Source organism: Aquarana catesbeiana, linkage group LG02 (genome assembly GCF_042186555.1).
Source record: "Aquarana catesbeiana isolate 2022-GZ linkage group LG02, ASM4218655v1, whole genome shotgun sequence".
Taxonomy (NCBI): Eukaryota; Metazoa; Chordata; class Amphibia; order Anura; family Ranidae; genus Aquarana; species Aquarana catesbeiana.
The window spans coordinates 652161248-652186752 of NC_133325.1; the positions used below are offsets into that span (position 1 = coordinate 652161248).

General features: G+C 42.7%; 1 protein-coding gene across 4 annotated transcripts in view; it reads left to right on the plus strand.

Annotated features, from left to right (window-relative positions):
* Nucleotides 1-25505, plus strand: part of ACOT9 (acyl-CoA thioesterase 9) — a 42126-nt gene that overhangs the window by 15248 nt on the left and 1373 nt on the right. For all 4 annotated transcript variants that reach the window (XM_073616516.1, XM_073616517.1, XM_073616518.1 and 1 more), the window contains 12 exons: nucleotides 91-136; nucleotides 227-397; nucleotides 567-604; nucleotides 12166-12249; nucleotides 13826-13929; nucleotides 16855-16928; nucleotides 17409-17476; nucleotides 19790-19901; nucleotides 20002-20092; nucleotides 21718-21803; nucleotides 22034-22121; nucleotides 22986-23136. In XM_073616516.1, the coding sequence (XP_073472617.1) occupies nucleotides 91-136; nucleotides 227-397; nucleotides 567-604; nucleotides 12166-12249; nucleotides 13826-13929; nucleotides 16855-16928; nucleotides 17409-17476; nucleotides 19790-19901; nucleotides 20002-20092; nucleotides 21718-21803; nucleotides 22034-22121; nucleotides 22986-23136 (1113 nt within the window). The remainder of the gene's footprint in view (nucleotides 1-90; nucleotides 137-226; nucleotides 398-566; nucleotides 605-12165; nucleotides 12250-13825; nucleotides 13930-16854; nucleotides 16929-17408; nucleotides 17477-19789; nucleotides 19902-20001; nucleotides 20093-21717; nucleotides 21804-22033; nucleotides 22122-22985; nucleotides 23137-25505) is intronic.

Sequence of the window (25505 nt, forward strand, 5' to 3'; positions counted from 1 at the left end):
TCTCCTCTTCGGTCTGTTTCAATTGTCCTGTCTGCCTCTCTACCCGGTTCTTCACTGTATAGTAATGATGACTGTTGGGTTCTCTTTCAGTGCGTGATAAACTTAGGGAAATAGTTGGAGTCTCTACAAACTGGCGGTAAGGTGCTTTTCCATAGTATTCCAAGATAGCAGGTGCAAATTTGCCAACCCTTGAAAATATTGTATAAAATCTCCTGTATTTTGATAGAGATCATGTGCAAGCCATGGAGGAAAGAAAGGCTCTACAGTCTTTACTGGCTAAAAGGCAAGAGGACCTCCCGTCACGTAGAATGAAAGACAGCTACACTGAGGTCATGCTGCCACTTGGTAGCCAGCCAGAACTACGAGAAAAATACCTTAATGTTTACAACAATGTACGGTAAGAACCTCTGCCGCCCATCTGCTTTTACAATGTCAGTTTTTTGTGGCCAAAATTTTAACACTCAGAAAAACTTTTTTTTTCTCCCTTATATGGAAGTCTGATACATTTATGTGTGGTGTATGCGTTTATTTTTATAAGGTTGTAATTATTACATTTTTTGTTATAGGTTTGGTAGAATTCTTGAGGATCTTGACAGCTTGGGAGGTACAATATTCCGCTATATCAACCTATATGGCATTTGTGTTTGACAGAAGGAAAAACACAGTATGAAGTTGTTTCACAGATGGGTTTAGACTTGAAAAATTAAAGATATGGCCATTGTGTCAAGTATGCTTTGTTAAAACTGGGATATTTAAAAGGATGGCACATACATTGGCTTTTACGTGCCAGGACAGGCAACTTTTTGGCAGACCAATTAGAAAGTTGGTCCAGGTAAGTTGATCCGTTAAAGCTGATCTCCTCCAGCTTTAGTTTCACTTTTAACTACTGAATTGGCTGAGGTGGGTGGATGTCACAATCTCCACATCAGCCAATCACAGGAAGCTTTGTATTTAGAGACTACAAAGCTACCCATGAATGACTGGGCACTGCTTAGGCCAACTCAAAATTGTTTCGGGAGTGGGATGAGAAGTTCACATTCCACAGCTGGAACATAGTGCTGTATACTGTATGTAGCTGAGGCTACATACAGTTTATACAGTGCTTCCAGCAGGCGCACTTGTTAGTATACAGTTCCTTTGACCTGAAGCAATGGATACACACTCCTACTCACTCTGAAGGCAATACCCTTGACCTCGTTTTCTCCCACTTCTCTACTCTGCTACCGAGGACCTCTATGATAAAATCTGACCCCTATCCTGCACCAACCTAGCCACTTCTGTCTACAACACTTCACTACTAGCCTCACTGGACTCACTGGCCCCCTCACGACACACAGAATCAGGCCCCGACCCCTTTAACCTTGGCAAACAGATGATACTAGAAGTCTAAAAAAACATAGTCGCGCTCATGAGCGCCTATGGTGTAAGACTAAGTCTCAGAAAGACTTCAACCAATATAAATCTGCCCTCCAAAAATAAAATTTTAGTCTCCTCACTCCCAAGCAGACCTATTTTATCGCTCTCATTAACAACTTATCATCCCGTCCCCGTCAACTCTTCTACCTTCAACTCTCTACTTCGTCCTCCACCCACCCACTAACTCACTCACTGCCCAGGAGATCGCCAATCACTTCAAACAGAAGATTGATACAATTCGCAAGGAGATCTCTACTGTTCAGATACCCTCCACACTTTACACCTCATGCACTCAGGTACAATCATTACTTCCCCACCACTACAGACGAGGTTGCTAAACTACTTGCTAACGTCCATCTTAGCACCTGCCCTCTGGATCCCGTTCCCTCGCAAATGCTATGTTCACCCTCTGACTCTATTCTTCGCTCTCTAACCCACATCTTCAATCTCTCTCTCTCTTTGGCATCTTCCCCAACTCCCTAAAACATGCATTTGTCAGCCCCATACTTAAAAAGCCTTCACTGGACCCATCCATTTTTAACAACCTACGCCCCATCTCCTTGCTCCCCTTTTTATCCAAACTCCTTGAACGTCTGGTCTACAACTGACTGAGCTGCCACCTTGCTGATAAAAGCCTACTTGATCCCCTTCAGTCTGGATTTTGTCCCCAACAGGTAACATAAACTGCTCTCCTAAAACTAACAAACAATCTACTAACAGCCAAAACCAATGGACACTACTCTGTACTCCTGCTCTTGGATCTCTCTGCTGCCTTTGATGCGGTTGACCACCCCCTCCTCCTCAAAAAACTCCATGCCTTTGGTCTTCGTGACTGATTCTTCTCATACTTATCCAACCGCACCTTTAGCGTTACTAACAATTCTACTTCCTCCTCTCCTCTTCCCTTCTCTGTTGGGGTCCCCCAAGGTTCTGTTCTTGGACCTCTCCTATTTTTTCAATCTACACCTCCTCCCTGGGTCAGCTGATAGCCTCCCATGGCTTCCAATACCACCTCTACGCTGACGATACCCAAATATATTTATCTACCCCTCAGCTCACTCCCTCCATCGCCTCACTTATCACTAATTTACAAACCGATATATCAGTCTAGATGTCACACCACTTCCTCAAACTCAATCTATCCAAAACTGAACTCATCATTTTTTTCTCCCCCATGTGCACCTTCCCCTTCCCCTGATCTCTCTGTCAAAATTGATGGCACAACTATAAGCCCATCCCCGCTTGCCAAGGACCTAGGTGCTTCCGCTCACCCAACAAATTAAATTCAAAATGCTAACAAATTCTTACAAAGCCATCCACAACTTAGGCCCCAGCTACATCACTAGCCTAGTCTCTAAATACCAACCTATTCATTCTCTTCGTTCCTCTCAAGACCTCCTGCTCTCTAGCTCCCTCGTCACCTCCTCCCATGCTCGCCTCCAGGACTTCTCCGGAGCCTCTCCAATCCTATAGAATGCCTTAACCCAATCTGTCCCAAAATTATCTCCTACTCTATTAGCTTTTAGACGATCCTTAAAAACACTTCTCTTCACAGAAGCCAATCCTACACACACCTAACAACTATATTTTCATTTTCTCCATCACCTCATCTCCCACAGTTATTTACCTTTTGTTCTACTTGACCCTCCCTTCTAAGGAGCAGGGCCCTCTGATTCCTCCTGTATTGATTTGTATTGTAACTGTACTGTCTTGCCCCCATGTTGTAAAGCGCCGCATTAGCACTTCTGTCTAGCAGCACTAGGATTGTTGGTTCGAATCCCAGCCATGGCACTACCTGTCTGGAATTTGTATGTTCTCCCTGTGCCTTTTATGGGTTTCTTCCCACACTCCAAAGACATGCTAGTAGGGTAATTGGCCCCTGCCTAGGTTGGCCCTAGTATGTATGAATGTGAGTTAGGGACCTTAGATTGTAAGCTCCTTGAGGGCGGGGACTGATGTGAACGTACAATTTATATGTAAAGTGCGTAAAACTGACGGCGCTATAGAAGGACCTGTAATAAGTTTTAAAAAAATTAAATAAATCAGTTTGTTTGGGTCATGAACAATGGAACTCATTAAAGTGAAAGCAAAGCTGGAGATCAGCTTTAACTTCAGGAAGAATAGTCTGATTAACTTAGTCATATGCCTTGCCTTACTATAGCTGCAAGCATCATCCTCCATGTGCACAGTTTATTATCTCTCCACCGCTGAAGACCACTGTAATGGTACTAATTCCTCTGATGGGTGAATATAGGAACAATGCCTCCTTGCTTGCTTCCTTTGTCTCCTATTCTCCCCCAGCCAGTGGATTGGAGAATTAAAAGCCTTAACATATTGATGAGGTCATACCTCTGCTTACCACTTCTGTAAGCTTGTTCAACTGTCTCTCTCTTTGCTGTGCAGGGGATTACAAGACAGGTTTCAGGTTTAAGTGCTAGCTGTCAGTAAAAATACAATTTTTAAAAAAAATATTTTTTTAACACAAAGCTGGCACATAAATATCACTTTTAGAACATTGTCTGGAGTTTTGATTTAATCACTCTAATCTCCCAGATGTCCTAAACTGTATAATATAGAGGTCACCATACAAATTGCTGCTCCATCCAGTGAGATGGGCCCATAGAAAGTTGCATGGACATTCTTGATATTTGGATGATCATAGTTCTAGCTATGCTAATTAAAGCTGTGGAACAGGGTTGGGTAAGTTTTGCCACGAACACCACCTAAATGACAATGCCCTTTAATAGGTGTTGCTTTGCTGGCCAAAATGCTGCTGAACTTCACAGTATAGCGCAGTTGTAGAGTGACCGTACGCTGGCTTAGCAAGTGACAATGTGTGAAGCCATACAAAAAAAAAATTCTCTGTTTCCTTTTTTCCCAGCCCTGGCAAGTTGTCACCAGCTACATGAGTGCTAGTGTGACATGCCCCTCACACACTTAAATGTATCCGGCCTCCTGCAACCTCTGCAAATAGTGTTCAACTTTTTTTTAAAGCCACTGTGGTTTTTAAGAATGTTAAAGGGTTACTAAAGGCTATTTTTTTTTTTTTATTTAAAAAAAAAGTTTATTCTTTCCTGCTCTGTGCAATGGTATTGCACAGAGCGGCCCCAAACCTCCTCTTCTGGGGTTCCCCAGTGGCGCTGTCTGCTCCTCCTCTTCAGTGTCTGCCCCCATAGCAAGCGCTTGCTATAGGGGCAGACATGAGGGCTTGCTACTGAGCTGGGCTTTGTGTGTTTTATAGACACACAGCCTGGCCGTTGCCCCCCGATCCCTCCTTACTGGATTTGATTGACAGCAGCAGGAGCCTATGGCTCCCGCTGCTGCCTCCATGTCCAGTGAGGAGAGAGAGCAAAGTGTTGAATCGAGATCAGGCTCAGGTATGTAATTTTAGGGGGGGATTTAAAGTGTTACCAAACCCACAACCGTAAAATCAGTCTGTATATGCAGTAAAGCATTCTTGTTATACACCATGTGGAACCTAAGGGTTTAATCCTCTGCATTGTGTTTTAAAAAAAAAAAAAAAAAAAAAAGCTTTTTTTATTCTGCCTTCTCTGATCTCCTTCTTCCACTGTCCCTAATCTATCTGCTAATAGGACAGAGCCTTGGGGGCAAGCTGCACATGCTTAGTTTGGTGTGTATTGCTAAAGAGTTTTTTTTTTCTTGGGAGAGATGTGATCATCACAGGGCCAATCAGCACTGTCCAGACAGGGTTAGGGGTCTTGCTACCTCATAGGACAATCAGGGGAGAATAAAAACTTCTTCTACAAGCTTTAACCAGACACTGATAGAAGTCACAAGACTGCTATATACTGCTGATGAGAAAAGGTATTTAACAGTTTATATTTACTAAAATAATTGCATTTCCATGTTCTGTTTACTGTGGGAGACCAGATATAGTGAATGCAGGGGCCTAGGTTTAATTACACGTTAAGGTTTTTTTATAATACAGAGAATGCATTACAACTACTTAATTTTTGATTAGAATTTGTTTTCTTTCTCGAACATCACGGGACACAGAGCCTCAGGTGATTGGACACTGGTCACACCCTAATCAGGAAGTTCAACCCCCTATATAATCCCTCCCCTTGCAGGGATACCTCAGTTTTTACGCCAGTGTCTTAGGTGATGGACATGTAAAGATGTCCTGTGCTGAAGCTACAAAGGGAATATCCTGATATCCTATACTGGGGCAGGCCAGGCGAACCGGATCCATTCCAAGGTGTCTTTTCATGGCCGAATTGGATGGTACCCGGGCCTCGTGTCCAAAGAAACGAGGTTTTACCTGTAACGCTTCTCTTTTTTTTAGAGAGCTGGACCCCGCAGATCAGAAAATGGCTTTAAACCTCCTAATTTCTGGCTGGGTGCTTTACAGGGCCAGAACTGTGGATCCCCCCTATTCGTAGGGGGCCCCAGTCTCTGACGGTTTTTTCAAATGGAGCCCACCGTGAGAGGCGAAGATTGGGTCTGTACAACAGAACCCTGCGGCTGGATAAGGTAAGGGAGATTCCACAGAATTTTTTAATTCTAGTAGGTTTCTCCTTTAGGCCCCTTTCACACTGGGGCGGTTTGCAGGCGCTATTGCGCTAATAATAGCGCCTGCAAACCGACCCGAAAGTGCCGCTGCTTTCATTCCAGTGTGAAAGCCCCGAGGGCTTTCACACTGGAGCGATGCGCTGGCAGGACGGTAAAAAAAGTCCTGCTAGCAGCATCTTCGGAGCAGTGAAGGAGCGGAGTGTATACCGCTTCTTCACCGCTCCTGCCCATTGAAATCAATGGGACAGCGCGGCTATACCACCGGCAAAGCGCCTCTGCAGAGGTGCTTTGCGGTGGTTTTTAACCATTTCTCGGCCGCTAGGGGGGGTAAAACCGCACGATAGCGGCTGCATACCGACGGTAAAGCGCCGCTTACAATAGCGGCGCTTTACCGCCGCCTGCCCCAGTGTGAAAGGTTCCTTAAGGTAAATGCATGCTATGCCTATTGTGACCACTGGGGGCTGCCAAGAGCACATACCTTTTCATGCTGATGTCTGTCTCAAGTGTTCAATGCTTACAAGCTCCTCCGACTGGCTCCAGGTAAGATGGGATGTGGGGCTCTCCTCAGGGATATCCCCCCCCCCCCCCAGACTAAGGGGAGGCCGCAGGTGATCTGTAAGGCGGTTAGACACCGCATTTTCACCGCCGTCGCGGCCGCCGCCGCCATTACACAGGCAGGCCCGTCATTACCAGCCTCTATCCCTCTTCCCCCTCCCCCAGCCTCCTCCATGTTTGATTCAGAGGGGTCGGCTAGAGCGGGAAGCCCTCGTTTTTCAAAAAACTAATGGGGGGGGGGCGCGGTTGAGGGGGGGGGGGGGGCGGAGCGTCAGCACAGTGTGCTCAGACGCCCACAGGACCAGCTGCAGGCTATTAAAGGCACTAATTACAGGTGCACTAAGCCTTTCTGGAGGGACACAGAGCTGACGGTCGCATGTAAGGTGGGACACAGGCATTCTCCTATGCAGCATTTACTGAGGGAACACCAGACTGGGCATTGGGTAGCCAGACTACATCGCTCCGCAGTCAGTGTTAATTTTTTGATACCTCCACCTTGTTGCTTTGCACTATGGGTAGAAGAGGTTTAAACACCCCAAGAACCAGAGACACTAGGGATTCTCGTTCAGGTTCTGAGGGCCCCCTGTCTGCTACATCCTCCCCCCCCGAAGGGCCAGGGACGGCTGGACAGGGAGAGCCGTTGGGGTCAGGGGCTATACCTGCTTCCCGCACCTCAGCCCCTGTATACATTACACAGGAGGTTTTTTCCTCAACCATTAATGGTTTAGAGGAAAGATTAATGGCCGTGATTACATCTTCACTCTGTGGAAGAAAACGTACTAGGCCTTCCTCTGTTTCCCAAGACCCTCAAGCAGAGGAGCTCTGGGATAAAGGAGATGAATCCCTTTCAGAGGATCAGGATGGGACAGATAATTCCTCTTCGGAGGAATCAGGTGGAGAGGGACCCTCTGCGACTTCCCAAGAGGAGAAAGTCTTAGTGCGGATCCTTAAAGGATTGGTCCGCTCCACATTTAAATTGCCCGTACCTGGAAAAAAAAAAACCTCTTCTGCTTTGGGGTCACTGAAACCTTTCCAAGCAGCACATGCTTTTCCTGTTCATAAATTACTTGAAAAGCTCCTTTATTCTGAGTGGGAGCACCCAGATAAGCGATTTCTTCCGCCGAAAAAGTTTTCAACACTTTATCCTATGGAAGCAAAATTTATTAAGATGTGGGGAATGCCGGCAATTGATGCGGCCATTTCCTCTGTAAATAGTAGTCTGACTTGTCCTATAGACAACGCTCAGATGCTCAGGGATCCTGTGGATAAAAAGATGGAATCCTTATTAAAGGATGTTTTTTTCCTTAGCAGGATCAGTGGCCCAACCTGCAGTAGCAGCGATTGGAGTCTGTCAATACTTAAGAGACCATGTTAAGCAGGTCATCAAAGTATTACCTGAACAACAGGCCCAGGGGTTTGCTAACCTTCCAGCGGCCTTATGTTATGTTGTTGACGCCATCAGAGATTCTATCATGCAAACCTCTCGTCTTTCGCTTGGGTTTGTGCATATGCGTAGAATCTTATGGTTGAAAAATTGGTCAGCCGAAGCACCATGTAAAAAGCTGCTGGCTGGGTTTCCTTTTCGTGGTGCAAGGTTGTTTGGAGAAGACTTGGATAACTATATCAAGAGAATCTCCTGTGGGAAAAGTACTCTCTTACTTGTTAAGAAGAAGAGTAAACGTCCCTCTTTCAAACACACTCATTCCCCAGCGCCAGGGGCTTCAGCCTCCAGGCAGTCACGACGGCCACCTCCATCTGGGGCTAGAAACAAGAGTCAACCCCAGGGACAAAAGAAGTCCTGGGGGAAGAAGTCTTCTAGACAAGACACTAAGGCCTCTTCATAAAAGGGAAACCCCGCTCGCTCGAGTGAGGGGAAGACTGCTACAGTTCTCAAAGCTCTGGCAGGAGGACTTCCAGGACAGATGGGTAATCTCCACGGTAACCTTAGGGTACAAGCTGGAGTTCCAAGAATCTCCCTCTCCTCGTTTCCTCAGATCAAGTGTTCCCAGAGACCCAGAGAAGAACCAGTCGCTCCTTCTAGCGTTAGGGCGACTTGTCGCAAGAGGTCATCAGGGTGGTTCCCACAAAGGATCAAGGATTGGGTTTCTATCCCAACCTTTCTACGGTGCAAAAACCAAATGGGGATGTCGGAACCCATTCTGGATTTAAGACCTCTGAATCGATTCTTAAGGATTCAGTCCTTCCGCATGGAATCAATTCAGACAGTAGTCTCCATCCTGCAGGGAGGGGAATTATTGGCATCGATTGACATAAGAGATGCATATCTACATGTGCCCATTTTTCCTGCTCATCAGAAGTTTCTGTGCTTTGAAGTAGGAGGGCGCCATTTCCAGTTTGTGGCTCTGCCCTTTGGGATAGCCACTGCACCTCGAGTGTTCACAAAGATTGTGGCTCCTCCTCTGGCCAGATTAAGGGCTCAGGGTATGACTGTCATAGCATACCTAGACGACCTGCTCTTGATAGACCGGTCGGTAGCTTCCTTGAACGGGAACTTGAGGACCACGGTCAAGTATCTGGAACATCTAGGTTGGATCCTCAACCCAGGAAAATCTTTCCTAAAACCAGTAAGAAGACTGGAGTATTTAGGTCTGATCATAGCTACAAGCCAGGAGAAAGTGTTTCTTCCTCAGGCAAAGATATCTGCTTTAAGGGAGCTGATTCTGACAGTCAGGACCAAGAAGGGGCCTTCTGTCCGCCTTTGTATGAGGCTGCTAGGAAAGATGGGGTCTTCATTCGAAGCAGTTTCCTATGCTCAGTTCCATTCAAGACTACTGCAACACAGTATTCTGTTGGCCTGGAACAAGAAGGTTCAGGCATTAGACTTTCCGATGCACCTGTCGCATGCGGTGCGTCAGAGCCTCAATTGGTGGCTCATACCCGAAAACCTGCAGAAGGGGAAATCCTTTCTACCGGTTACCTGAACGGTGGTAACAACAGATGCCAGTCTGTCAGGTTGGGAAGCAGTTCTGGAACAGTCTGCGATCCAGGGGCTATGGTCCAAGACCGAAAGGACCCTAACCATCAACATTCTGGAGATCCGTGCGGTATATCTAGCCCTAAAAGCCTGGACTATCAGGCTACAGGGTTGGCCGGTCAGGATCCAGTCCGACAATGCCACAGCAGTGGCTTATGTCAATCATCAGGGAGGCACCCGGAGCCGAGCTGCTCCAAAGGAGGTGAACCAGATCTTAGCCTGGGCAGAGATGCAGGTGCCATGCATATCGGCAGTTTTTCATTCCAGGGATAGAGAACTGGCAGGCGGACTATCTAAGACGCCAGCAGTTACTCCCAGGGGAATGGTCTCTGCATCCCGACGTCTTTTGGGCCATATGCCAAAGATGGGGGGGTCCCAGATGTAGATCTCTTTGCATCCCGATTCAACAAAAAGATAGACAGACAGATTTGTGGCAAGGACGAGGGATCCTCTTGCATACGGGACGGATGCGTTGGTGATTCTGTGGCATCGGTTCTCACTGATGTATGCATTCCCGCCTATTCTGCTACTGCCACGACTCCTTTGCAGGATCAGGCTGGAAAGGAAGTCGGTACTTCTGGTGGCCCCCGCTTGGCCCAGAAGGACTTGGTATGCAGAAATAGTAAGGATGACGGTGGGTTCCCCGTGGACCCTACCGGTACGCCCAGACCTGTTATCTCAAGGTCCAGTGTTCCATCCTGCCCTACAAACGCTAAATTTGACGGTTTGGCTATTGAGACCCACGTTCTGAAGAGTCGTGGACTTTCAGGTCCTGTGGTATCTACCTTGATCAATGCAAGGAAGCCAGCTTCCAGAATGATTTATCAGAGAATCTGGAAAGCTTATATATCCTGGTGTGAATCCAGGGGTTGGCATCCCAGAAAATATGTGATTGGTAGAATTCTTGATTTTCTACACTTGGGATTAGAGATGAAGCTGGCCTTGAGTACCATCAAGGGCCAGGTCTCGGCCTTATCAGTATTATTTCAACGGCCACTTGCTTCGCATTCTTTGGTCCAAAACTTTATGCAGGGGGTGATGCAGCTTAATCCTCCGGTTAAGGCGCCCCTAAACCCCTGGGATTTGAACTTTGTTCTGTCTGTGTTACATAAACAGCTTTTTGAACCAATATGTCAGATTCCTTTTGTCTTGCTGACAAGGAAGTTAATTTTTCTGGTAGCCATCTCTTCTGCTAGAAGAGTATCAGAATTAGCAGCTCTTTCCTGTAAAGAGCCTTATTTGATTGTTCACAAGGATAGAGTGGTACTGCGCCCTCATCCTAGTTTTTTACCGAAGGTGGTTTCAGATTTTCATCTAAACCAAGACATTGTTCTACCTTCCTTTTTTTTCCAGATCCCTGTTCTACGGAAGAAAGGTCACTACATTCGTTGGATGTAGTAAGAGCAGTTAAGGCCTATCTGGAAGCAATTGCTCAGATTCGCAAAAACAGATGTTTTGTTTGTGCTGCCAGAAGGTCCCAGTAGAGGACAAGCAGCATCAAAAGCTACCATTTCTAAATGGATTTGACAATTGATCATTCAAGCTTACGGTTTGAAACAGAAGATTACTCCGTTTCAGATCAGGGCACATTCCACAAGGGCTATTGGTGCTTCTTGGGCAGTGCATCACTGGGCCTCTATGGCTCAAATCTGCAAGACCGCAACCTGGTCTTCAGTTCATACATTCACCAGATTTTATCAGGTGGATGTGAGAAGGCATGAGGATATCGCCTTTGGGTGTAGTGTGCTGCAGGCAGCGGTACAGGGTCCTCAGGTCTGATTGCACCCTACTTGGTTGTGGTTCCCCTCCCCTCAACTAGCATTGCTCTGGGACATCCCATCAGTAATTACTGAGGCTCTGTGTCCCGTGATGTTCGAGAAAGAAAATAGGATTTTTTAAAACAGCTTACCTGTAAAATCCTTTTCTTTCGATGGACATCACGGGACACAGAGGTCCCGCCCCTCTTCTAATACACTATATTGCTTGGCTACAAAACTGAGGTATCCCTGCAAGGGGAGGGATTATATAGGGGGTTGAACTTCCTGATTAGGCTGTGACCAGTGTCCAATCATCTAGTGATACCTATATAACCCATCAGTAATTACTGAGGCTCTGTGTCCCGTGATGTCCATCGAAAGAAAAGGATTTTACAGGTAAGCTGTTTTAAAAAATCCTATTATGTCACAAACCTATTGGAGAGAGTTCCCATATGTTGTTGTGTTTTTTTTTTTTTTTTTTTTTTTTTTTTTTTTTTCTTTTTGTTTTTTTTTCTTTAACTTTAATCTGTTTTTCATACATTCTGCCTTCCGCAGCAAACTGATTGTCATGGAATATTTCTATAGTTTTTCAAAACCAAGTTGAAAGTACTTCAAAGGTTCATTTACGTTTAACATTCAATTTTGAATGAGTGTATTTTCCCAAACAAATACCACATACACTGCTAGAAATCAGTTTGTTTGAGAAAATGATTCCTTCCTGCTCTTTTGAATTTTCTCATCAATGTGGTAGAAAATAAACCATGATATGACCCCACTGACCATTAGTAAAACATTCCTAAAACTACAAATGAAATTGTACTAGTGTATGGCCAGCTTAACACTGTTGGAAGTCCTAACAATATTTGGAAGTTATTGCAGTATATACTGATTTTTGCTTTTCTGTACCAGTTCTCATCTGCTACACCCACACCAAGTCTGAATCGCGTAACACATCTCCTCTTTCAATAGTCACTGCCTTAGTGGACAAGATTGGTGAGTGTTAAAACATACCTGGGATGAAAAATTCCAGATTTGGTACCAGTTCTGTTTTTTACTGTAACTCTATGATAGTTCATTCACAGTAAATCTTTGAAGTCAAGTAATTCATATCCACTGATATTCTTTGTATGGATGGTGGTGTGCATCATCTGTTGGGGTTGCTCCGATTATCCTTTTTTTTTTTTTTTTTTTTTATCCTGCGAGTATGAGTACCGATATTTTTAGTCAAGTACTCGCCGATGCCGATACCTTTTGCAATCTAATTTGAGCCCATACAAAATGAATGCACCTGATTCTTGTTCAAATCGCATGCAATTTTTTTTTTTTTTTTCTGCAGTGTGATTTGAGCTCATTCATTCATACCGCAAAGGTTTCAATTTCAGGTATTGGAACATTTGCATGTGTACGAGAACACGTGCAAATGCTTAGTATGGGCACCGATACTGGTATCAGTATAGTATAGGTGCAACCCTATCTATCTATTATGGTACAATTTTTTTTTTTTTTTTTTCGTGTAAATGTTTTATTAGGTATTAAAACAGACAAAAACATTATGGTACAATTTAGAGGAACAGTTCATACCAATGACCCAGCTGACATGGCAAAAACTCATGCTAGCCAACGTGCAATAGTTTTTTGGTAGATATGTGTTTGTTTTGTTTTTTGCCTTGGCATACACTTTAAAGTGTATAAAAAGCTGAAATGTTTTCTGTTCGTTTTGGATAGAGTAAGGAATGATTGGCCAGCTTTACTGATGTCCAGTCAGAGAGATTGCCTTTCAGTTCTTGTCCCGCAGACACAGCAGAAAGGAAGAGGAGATATTTCTAAAGCAAGAGTGGCCATGCACATATAGATTTATTTTTATGTTCAGTCTGTGGGCTGACTGTTTCACCAATCCATGCTATACAGCACAGATGTACGAATCTCCCACTGCAGCTAGTTTGTATTTTGACAGCTGGCCCTGCTGGCTGTCAAAAGATCCCAAACATCAGATGTATCTGGTTGTATCTGTCAGAATACAATGACACAGCAGGGAGGATTCCTTGCATGTGTGGATGGGGTAACCCATTCGTTTTTTGGGTTTTTTTTTGATCAGCCCTCTGGTTGATTAAAGAAAAAAAATCAAGGCATCTATGTCCAGCCTTAAATTTTTCAATTGGGCCAGGTAAGGAGTGGGAAGAAAGCAACACCCACTAATTGAAGTTCAACGCGGAACCAGCCAAAACTTGAAGTGTGTGACCAAGTTGTCTTCACCATTGAAAGATTTCCCCTCACCTGTTCTGCTGGCAACTCAAAAATGTTAGATTTCCTTTCAACCAATGCTAAAAAGGTTCCAATCTTTCCACATTCTATCTAAAACAAAAAGATTTTGCCATAAAAAAACACTTTATGCTGGTCACAAAAGTCAACTTTTATAATCTTCTTTAGATTTGCCAACAACTTGCATGACCAAATTCAGTCTTTTTTTTTCATGGCACTGAACGCTTTTATTTTGAATTCTTAATTTTTTTATATATAGATTTATAATTAATGCTTTACTATATTACACTGTGTTTATTATATATTTCAGATCTACGTAAGCAGATAATTTCTCCTGACTGTGACATTAAGCTGACAGGCCATGTGTCATGGGTTGGGAAAACTTCAATGGAAGTCAAAATGCATATGTTACAGGTATGTATTATGTAATGCCTGTATCTGACTTTACTGTGTTTTTTCTCCATCATAAATAAAATTGACATTGGTTGCTCTTTATTTATTTAAATGTGTTTTTACTAGAAGATTTTGTATCTGAAAGAAATAACATTACTCAGAAAAAAGCCTGCATAATATTCCACTTGTCTAGCCAAGTGACTTATTATATAGTTACATCCAAGAAGATATTACAGGGAATTTACGATAAGAAAAAAACACGGGCTACCATTTCTGACCTTTTATATGAAAAGAATGTAGCAAGGGAAGTCAGTAATCTGATATTAAAAGCTGTGACACATGGGCCGAATATTGGCTGGTATCAGCCCGTTCAACAGAAACGGACTGACATTCTGCCAATTTGTACAGCAGCCTGTTCGACAGAAGCTGGCCTAACGTCCCGGCTCTGTCGAACGGGAATGCTGGAAGGCCAGCAGCTGATCGGCATCCGATCAGAGCTTGCAGGCAATGGCTGCGAGCCCTGACTAGTGTGTTCTGGCAGGGGGCAGTTCCACTCTCAGAACCCAATAGCTCAGCGGGGAGATCGATGTATTAAAATTGCATAATTAGTACAATGAGTGCCTCAGAACTACCTGTGTGTACCAGGGTTTATGCTTGTTGTGAATCAGTGACTTAGAAAATTGAAGCAAGTGGATCAGCATAATAGATAGGCAAGTAGATTTTTCAAAAGCAGATCAGCAGTAGCAGCCCACATTTTTCTTTCAGGACAGGTTCACTTTAAGTTGGCAAAATATACTGGTCTCCAAACTGGGTGCATGATTATGCCAGTAACCTGAAATAATTAATCAATGGGGAAGTCAAAACTGGACAGCGTATTGCATTTTGGGGGCCTTACCTTTTAAACATTTATCCCTCAAAATGGCTTTTAATTGCATAATTTTTAGTTATATATTTTTTTTTGGAAGGCGGCACCCACATCCCAGGTCTATTTCCACAGTCCTGATACCAGCTGGGCTGCTATTCTTAGGCTAAGTTCACACTGGCATTGAAAACAGGCATTTGAGGGGGTGTTTTTAATGCTCCTCCCTATGCAAATGATACTATGGATAGTAAACAGCAGTGGCGGCCTGTCCATCAGAGATGCACGAGCGCCGCCCCCCCCAATCCATGCGTTCATGCAGGGCGCCGGACGCATGGATTCCAATGTGGGTGTTTTGTTTTGCTTGTGTGTGTTTTTTTTTTTTTTTTTTGAAGCACGTGATTAGAGCCAGAGCAGAGGCTCTAATAGGCTTTGAAAAAGGGTGGGCTCAGGGCGGAGAGCACTGCGCTCCGAGCTCACCCAGTTGTGTGATAATAGCAAATGAATATTCCTTATTGTCACACTGATCCTCCTCCCGGGCCAATCAGGAAGTGGGTCCTGAGACCCGTCACCCGATTGGCTGAAAGGACATGCGATCCTATTGGAAACCTAGGAGGAGACCTACGTCAGAAGCCGCCGTGATGCAGAGGTGGAGGAGACGCGATAGAAGCCGTTGCCCGTAAGAGCTCTGCCCGCCCACGTCCTAGATGGAGTAAGTGTGGGGCTGGAAGAGGTTACTAAAGCATGAAAGTTCTCAGGACGACCGAATACAAATGTGGAAGTATTGTATTGTATTTGTATTGCATTTTTGGACGAAAACTGTACGATCTGTTATCGTACGAGAAAAAATTTTTTGTTTGTTCCTTCGGATAATGTTGAACAAAAGCTGTGTGCTAATGATCAGATTATCATATGATTGCTTCGAAAGCGGTATTTTTTTACGACTTTCTGATCGTTTGTACAGGCCTTAATGGAATATGCACAGGAAACATTCACCATGACAAGCCACAGCTCAAATATTTCCTGTAATGTCACTTCCCCTTAAAAAAAAAATTTAAAAAAAATTGGCATTTCTGTAGCAGTTTTAACGCGCCTTAACACGCATCAAACATGTCAAAACTGTGCATAGGGAATTTGGAGAGCATTTTTAACCCGTCATTAGCGCGTGTAAAACGCCAGTTTAACGCCCATACTAAAGTGCATTAATGCCATTCTAATGCCTAAACTAAAGCGCATTAATGCTACAGTAGCGTTTTGTTAAAGGTTAGAAATTTAGTGAAGTGTGAACAAGCCCTTATAGAGATGCATGGTAATTGGGAATCATACATGTGGCTTTGAACTTGCAGCACTGACTAAATATGTGTCTACCCAGGAAAATGTAAATGGTCACTGCAGGCTGCTTGTGCATCACTAAAGTAAATTGAGCTAGTGGTGACAGCAGTTGTCACATGAGCTAAGGACGTAGACAGTGGGCACTTCTGTTTGTCAGTGCCCCTTTTAACAGACGTGGATAATAGTTTAGCATTAAAGTGATACTTAAGTCTTTTTTTTTTTTTTTATTTCCTTCTTTAAAAATAACAAACTTACTTGCTCCGTGCGGTGGTTTTGCATAGAGCATCCCAGATCCTCCTCTTTTCGGGTCCCTCTTCAGCACTCCTGGCCCCTCCCTCCTATCGGGTGCACCCACAGCAAGCATCTGGCTATGGGGGCACCCGAGCCGCGCAGCAGCTCCCTGTGTCCATTCAGACACAGAGCCGTGGCTAGGCCCCCTCGCTCTGTTTATTGGCTCAAAGACTTTGTTTGACAGCAGTGGGAGCCAATGGCGCTCCGCTGTTGTCTCAGCCAGTGAGGGAGAATCCTGGGCAGCCGAGTCTCTCCTGCAGCTTTGCTGGATGGTGATGGGGCTCACGTAAGTATTAGGGGGGCTTCTGTACACAGAAGGTTTTTTTTATCTTAATGCATAGAATGCATTAAGATGAGATAAAAAAAATCTTTTGACTTTACAATCAGTTTAATTAGCCATAAAGCAGATTACTTGGCAAATAACTCCATAACATAGATCATCTTTGTGTTTTTGATGGTTACAGCTTCATGACGGTGTTTACAGTCCTGTGTTGGATGCAACATTTGTTATGGTGGCCCGGGATCCAGAAAACAGGAGGTAAATAGGTGCTGAATATAAATGGTACCATTTTCTACAGCTTACTTGTATCTAAGAATGTGTATTGGGATAGCCTATTGTTATAATAAGTAGAGATAACAATAACACAGCACATAGAGTTTTGAGAATAAATGGGTAAACTATTCCAGGTATGGGGAGAGTCCACTAGATAATTACTATGAGATGAATGGTCCAACGTTTCAGATATAGTGTAGTGATGATAATGTTGTTAAAGGTTGGGTTACCTGGGGAATGGACCACCATCAGCCGCCTTGGAGATGTGTTATTGTTATCTCTCTTCTGGTTTAACTTTGACTCTGTTGATCTGCGCTTAGCTTGGGACGTTTATTGAATTGCTGGCATATGACTGCGTGCTGTGTTCTTTTGTAATATGGGTCCAGAGTGAGTGTAATAGCGCTGGACCTTTTAGGGGTTCTTGTTATAAAAATGTAACTTCTCATGACTTGTTAATGTCCTTAGGCCAGCATTTGTTAATCCTTTAGTTCCTAATGGAGAAGAAGAGGAAAATCTTTTCAAGCAAGGGGAATGTAAGTGTTCATCTAACTCACCCTTTCACAACTTTAACATGCAGGTACCTCTGGAATAACTTTCCTGTCCCAGGGAACCCCTAATTAAATATGCTATATCTACTATCGATCTAGCTTACAGCACCATAGTGTGGTGGTCATTGGAAAGAATTCTCCTTACATTTGTGCTTGTTGGGGATTGCTAAAAAAGATCATTGTTGTCAGTTACTTATCTAAGAGGCAGACATTGCTCAGGAAATGCCTAGCAATCTCTGGAGGAACCTTATATTTCTATAGAATCTCGGTTGAGAAAAGCTGATCTAACCTGATGGTTAAAACCATGTTTGTGAACAAATTAATTACATTTGTGCATTATTCTAATGGCTTTATATGACATAAAGAAGAAGAGTGGGAGGTGGTGTGACCCTCACTGTTTTTATACTAGGCAGTTGCCCAAAGTAACCTTCTAGTCATCTTCCAATTGCCATTCTTGTTGCATAGTAATAAAATGAAAACTAGAAAACATTTTTGAGGCAATCCTGTCTAGATATATCTTTTAACAACGCAGTTATGAGTTATTTTACTGAAGCGTAGTATAGATTTGTGAGACAAGAATCCACTAGTTCTTAGGAGTGATGGCCCACCCCACCTATCCTGTCTACTCTGTACAAAAAAAATCTGTATACTTGCCCTATTTTAGTCTACACCTTTACAGCTCCAGCTCCCCTGTGTTAGTGAGCAGCTGTTACAGGGGAGATGAGTGCTGACAACAGCTATAGCTATGGGGGCCTATGGGTTGAGTCACAGATCCCAGAATACCCACCTGTTGTGGAGCGCTCCATGACATAGGACAGCTGGACCTACTGAATCACATGACCAGTTTGGATAAAAAAAAAGGCAAATATACAGATCTTTCTTTACACAGTGCAGGTAGGAGGAGGCGGAGGGAATGTTTTTAAGAATACTGTAGTTGGTGTTAGACTTGCATTTCACTTTAACTTCTAGACTAAGATGATGATGGCCAAACATATATTCAAGTTTAAGGTGTTTGTTAAGCTTTTTTTTTTTTTAAAACTGCCAGCTGCTCTATTAGAGGCTGGCATACCACACTGTGTAAATCCTTTCCAAAAATGAGCATTCTAAATAGCTATTTAGAGCCGTCTTCAGGCCAGTCACGTGACTCCCAGCCGTTTTTCAGCTCCGATACATGGCTACTGCAGGAGGGACCGTAATCTCCCTCTGACGTCAGCCGGGGAAATCATGTGGCAATTCGGCTCCTCCTGCAGAAGCCCTGTCTCGAAGCTGTAAAGCAGCTGTGAGTCACGTGACTGGCCTGAAGACAGCTCTAAATAGCATATTTATCTGTGTATAACATGCGCCGGCATATAACATGCACCCCAATTTAAGAGGGAAGTTTCAAGGAAAAAAAAAACTTTGGTTTATTTAAAAAAAAAAAAAAAAAAATTTGAAGCAAAATAATGGTCAGTAAGAATCAATGCAGCCTGATTAGTGCCCATCTGCAGCTTCATTGCAGCCTGTTCTGTGCCCATCTGCAGCCTGTTCTGTGCCCATCTCCCCTATCAGTGCAGCTCACCATCTCTCATAGGAAATCACCGAGCCGTCATCTGTTTCCTTGGCTCTCAGTCGGCAGTCACATACACAGTCCCGCCTCCGCCATTGGACCAGCTCCTGTGATAGACAGAACAATGGTCCAATGCTGGTGGCGGAGGCGGGAACGTGGGAGCCGAGTGGAGAGGAGATGACAGCACTCGTCCCCCTCCTTCCCCTCCGAGGTACGCTGTTGGCGTATAACACGCACACGTGATTTTCCCTCTATTTTCAGGGGGAAAAAGTGCGTGTTATACGCCAATAAATACGGTGGCTATTCAGCCTCTAATAGGCTGGCAGTGACAATTTTTAGGTTTTTTTTATTTTCAATAATAGCGGAGGGGGGGAGCGGAGACAGAGAGGGTGCTGACAGGCAGGAAGGAGGGGGTGGGGGGGAGAGAGGAAAGCAGAGAGGACAGCTACATATGACGGAGGGACGCACTTTGACCTCGGTGGTCAGGGCTGAGCAGCCTTGGTTATCGTGGTCAATTTAGAGAGGGGGATACAGGAAGTGGCAGGTTCAGGGAGGTACAGTTTAGAGGGGGGCAGATTACACAGCACAAGCACTGCTTTAAAGGACCAGGATCTGTATTTTTTTTTTTTTTTTTTTTTTTTGTGTTAACAGACACTTTAAGGCCACTGGGGGTCATTATAAAAACCTAGTGCAAAACAGAAATCTCTAGTGTATCATGTCTCTAACTAATGCTTTTTATCCTCTTATGATAGTGAATAAGTCAAGGCGAGTTGCATTCAGTACTGCATCTCTTCTGAAAATGGCTCCAGAAGCAGAAGAAAGGAAAATTGTGCATGACATGTTTCTGAACACACTAGATACAAAGTATGTGCATAGGGGTAAATACAAGTCCTTTGTATATGGATGGGGCAAGTATCTTTTTGGATTTTTTTCACAAATGTCGTCTTCTAATGTCATTCTATAGCACAGTGAGCTTCAGAAGTCGTGTATTGCCTCACAACTCGGTGTGGATGGAAGATGCTAAACTGAAGGGCTTGGAGATCTGTCACCCACAGGTATTATCTTTTTATCTTACATACTAATATATTTTTGCACTGGCATAAATGAAAAGGAATTGTTCTCCACTGCCACATGTAGTAGCAGTTCTGACCTTTCTTCTGAGCTGAAGAAAGTCAATGATGTTTGCATGCTTTAGGAGTCCAGAAGCAGATTTCATTCAAATTTTGGGGATATGTGGTCTTACTTCCCTGCTGAAGTGATTCTCTAATCTTATATTGAAAGTGAAAATACCTCATCATATAATTGCCAGTTATAGATTTTCATATAATTTAGAAACCTTGTGGAAATCTCTGCATTTAGCTTGTTGAAAACTTGAACTATTTTGTGTTTATAAGAAAGTGATCCAAATGTCACTTCTCATGAAATTACACTGTTAAATGTTTTATGCAGAATTAAGTTACAAAAATAAACATTAACAACAACTTTAACAATATTAAAATAAATCATATCAGTGCCCATCAGTGAGTGCAGCCTTATCAGTGCCCATCAATGCAGCCTTATCAGTACAGCATATCGGTGCCCCATCATTGCTGCCTCATCAGTGCCCCATCATTGCTGCCTCATCAGTGCCCCATCATTGCTGCCTCATCAGTGCGAATTAGTGCAGCCTTATTAGTGGCCATCAGTGCAGCCTTATCAGTGGCCATCATTGCTGCCTCATCAGTGGCCATCATTGCTGTCTCATCAGTGCCAATAAGTGCCAACCCATCAGTGCAGCTTATCACTACATGGGGAACACAGGGAGGAATTGGAAGGAGAGCCGGCCGGATCACACAGAGGGAGAGAATCTCCCACTTTGATATAGCTTAGATCTGAAACGCCAACCCCTATCAAAGTCCCGCCTCCTAGACCTATGATAGACAGCACACTGATTCAATTTCCCAGCATTGGACCAGTGTGCTGTCTATCAAAGGAGGCAGGACTTTGTTTGACAGCGGCTGGCTCTGCCTGAGTTGATTAGCCAGGAAACTGTTAGCCCAATCTTCTCCTGCTTCAAACTCACCCTCAGCTTATTTCCACTCGCCAAATGCGAGCAGGCGATTGAAAATTTTGAGGGCTGGTATAATATATTCAAACATATAGTACAACTACACAAAAAAAAAAAACTAACTGCGTGTGGACTTTCAGCCAGTTTTTTGTAAGGTTGAATAAAAGATGCAGGATAAAATATTATTAGTCTTTTCCAGCGGGAAATGTGTTTATGTATAACATCAAAATACTTTTTTAATTTGATGTTTTACAGTCTAGAAATTTATTGGATGAAATTTATTGGATAATTATCTTAATTTTCATTGAATCAGAAATAATGCAGTCCTATACAAAATTACAAATGGATGCATCATCATCAATATGCTTCAGCTGATTGCAAAAATCATGTGCCAGCATTAGTATTGCTTCACAAACCTATGATTTTAAAATGGAATATACTTATTTTTCTATACATTGAGATATACTGCAGTTGGTGAACTATGTAAAAAACATTACCTGTGTTAATTTTGGAGTTGGGAGGTGGACCCATCCACAATGTGTAGCTGTCATGTCTAGATCTGCTTTGCTGTAAATGTTCTAAAATATTTCTCAGTTCTGTGTGAGCTCAATGTTTGTTTTTTTCCAACTTAAGCAAAGGAACATCTTCAACAGGATATTTGGTGGTTTTCTAATGAGAAAGGCCTATGAACTGGGATGGGCTACTGCATGTTCCTATGGGTAAGTGATCTTTCCTTTTATCGTTAAAATATTTTTTACTCCTTTTTCATGATGAATATTTCAGGATTTGTTTTTATATACATGTATAAGATTCTTTCAGCTGTGTACTACTACATGTCTTTTTCAAAACAGTGGGTAATGCATACCCTAAAGTATTTTCAGTGTGTCTTAGTATATGTATGTATGTATATAGAATATAAAAAAAATATTGCCACACTTTTCTCTTCTAGTGGATCTAGACCTTATGTTGTAGCCGTTGATGACATCATGTTCCAAAGGCCTGTGGAATTAGGTTCATTATTATTCTTATCCTCTCAGGTAGGGTTTTACACTTTAATGGTTAAAGCTGTATTAATTTAGTGGTCACTGTACACATATTTTGTTTTAAAATCCTCCATGGGGCTGATCATAGCGTTATAGGCCTTCCTTTTATGCAACCAAGTTATTCTACACTGCCGGTTGTGGCCTCCTAAATTTACTGTGAATATATTTACATCCACAACCAAAAAAATTCCCAAATGAACAGAGAGCCCATTTGGGGAGTTTTTGGTTGTGGGTTTACATGGCTTCATTGGGGGTATAGCACCTCAGTTTGATGAGAGATGAATGGTGGTCATTAGAGATGGCATATTATCTACAACAAGGTAGTAATTGTAGCACTACCGATATAGACAGATTGGCTGTAACAGAGCTGTAGATTGGATACTAAGCAGATACTACAGATAGAACTAATCATACAATTATCTGAGCTGAGCTGTAGAACTGTTTAAAGATATTTATTTTAAACAGCTTATAGGCATCAGTCAGGTTATCTATCGTATTGACAGGTAGGGTATTAAAGTAGCCTCCTGCAGATAGGCATTTTTCCGCAAAGCCAGCAGATCAGGTAGTTCTATGCAGCCAGAGAGATCCTGTTCAGATTAGAAGCAGGGAAGACATTTGCAATATTAAAGACCCATGGTTAGACAGTGACCACCATGGTAATCTATCATCATTCATTTTTTGAGGTGACCCCCTTAAATAAAAACACAATACATTCTTTTTCAATATTATATATATATATATATATATATATATATATATATATATATATATATATATATAAGCACGCTTCTATAACGATTACTTTGTCCAGTTACATTACCTTAATTAATCTGGGCACGTGTTCTGTTTTCACTGTAGGTGTGCTATACAGAGAACAACTATATTCAGATCCGAGTCCACAGTGAAGTTTCGGATCCCATCACTAGGGAACATCACACAACTAACATCTTTCACTTTACATTTATGGCAGAAGAGGAAGTGCCTCGCATTGTACCAAAGACATATGGAGGTGAGTGGACCTCAATCCAGTATTCTTTTTATTTCATTGAGAATTTTCAATAAGTAAACATAATGCATTTGATGTACTAAAGGAGCAAAGGCTGTTCACTTAGCAGAGTAAATCTTTACTTTGAAAAGTGGATGTTCAGTTTGAAAAGTGAATAATGGTAAATATGAGGGACTAGTGTTCACTTGAAATACTCAAAAGAAAAAAATATTTACATTTTTGTTAGCTCATCATCGGTTAATTTAAAATGGATACAGGTTTGTTTTTTTTTTTTTGTTTTTTTTTTTTTACTAAGCTCAGTGAAAACTCAATTTGCAAAGTGAACACTCTATAATATATTAGTAAAGCAGATTGAGCTCCAGCTTTTAGTGAAATTTAAATAGATTGTTTAGACCAAGTTACTCCAAATGAACTATTTACTTCATCAGCAGATGCAGCGGCTAGGAGCACTGTATAAAACTGTATATAGCCTCATCTACATACAGTATACAGTGCTGTGTTCTGGCAGTAGAACAACACCTTTCTGTCCCACTCCCGGAACAAAATCAAGTCTGGGTTAGGGGTGCTCTGCCTTTTACAGGGAGTTTTGTATTCTATCAATGAATACAAAGCTTCCTCTGATTGGCTGAAGAGGAGAGGTGGGCTGATGTTGTCACAGTCTCAGACTCAGTCAATTTAGAGGAAGCTTTGTATAGAACACAAAGCTCCTTATGAAAGGCTGAGCAGCGCTCAGCCCAACTCTCTTTTGTACCAGAAGTGGGACAGGAAGGCCTTCTCCCACTGCCAAAAAACAGTGCTGAATACTGTATGTAGCTGAGGCTACATACAGTTTATACAGCGTTGAGAGGCGCTGCATCTGTTAGTGAAGGAATTTGTTTGGACCAGCTTGGTCCAAACAAACAACATGGCGATCAGCTTTAAGTTTCAAAGTTTTCTGAAATTATTTTTTGAATAAACTTTTATATGTTTGTGTTGTATGTCTATAATTGTATTTTATTTGCAAATCTGTGTATTGATTACTGTCTGTATGTCGGCAATCGGCATTATTGCTGATGATCTGCTTATGTGAATTGATTCTGGTGTATTTATTCAAAACCTTTAACCGGAGGTAAACCCATAATGACCTGTAAACCCATAATGACAGTAAGATATCTGTAAACCCGATTAAGATCCTAGGCTGCTGCCTTTCTGATATTGATGGAGGAATTGCTCATCAGAAGATCAAATCCTGGATATGTAGTCAGGAGCTCCTAGTGAAAAAACATTTTGTTTGAAAATACATTTAAAATATTTATTGACTAAAAACAATCAACTATAGCCAACGCATTTCAAGGGGATGGATCCCCTCTTTATCATGACTAGCTTGTAAAGGACAGTAAGAATATAATAAATAATGCCATTTTGGATACATAGTAATTAAATAAAAGAAGTTCATCTGACCCTGTTTGCATGTGATGGCTATCTGTCATACTGTGCAATCGGCATTCTTAATGAAGATCTTAGATTAAATCAATTACAGGACATTACACATGAATTTGTTTTTACTCAGGTTACAGTAAGCCGGCCAAAGATGGATCGAATCTCGGGCGGTTCAGCAGGGACCAGGCAAGATTCAATCCATCTATAGGCAGGCTGATTGTATCGACTTTGGCACAACCAGCATGTCGAATTTTTAGCAGTAATTGCTGTGTTCTTCAGGCAGGGATGGCTCCCTGCACGCCCCATACCCCCCCCCCCGTGGGTGAACACAATAGCTTTGTGGGAGGCATTCCTCCATCACAGTCATGTTGACTCAAGCAATGTTTTTGTTTTGTGCTGCAACCTGTGGTTGCTGAAAAGAAAATCTCATAATCTATGGCTTGCTTTACCATGAGTGCCCTCACTCCCCCTTCCAGCTCTAGACTTTCAAGTACTCTACAGTATGTTGTATTTTGGAGGCACAGAGTAAACATTTTAACAAGAAGTAAAAGAAAAATTCTCAAAACGTTGTTTATATGAATTACAGGTTTGCCTTAAGTGATTCATTTAGTTAAAGTGGACCTTCACTCTCTTTTTCTAGCTTATATAGTATTGCTTCCTCTTGTCTCCTTTCACACGGTTGCAAGCTTTTTTTTTTAAATACCTGTATTTAATGAACAACCAGGAGCTTCCATCTTTTTCAACTAGGCAAGAATGACATAGCCCCAGCTGCCAGTAGCCTCCTGGGATGCCACATCATTCATCTCAGGAGGCTTCAGGGCAATCTATAACAGATTTGCATGCTATAGGCATATCATAGGGGGTCAGCTGCAAGAACCCAGATAAGACAGCAACCCCCTGGAGACATACAAGATGAAGGTGGGTGCGTGGGACGGGAACCTGTGGGGGGGGAA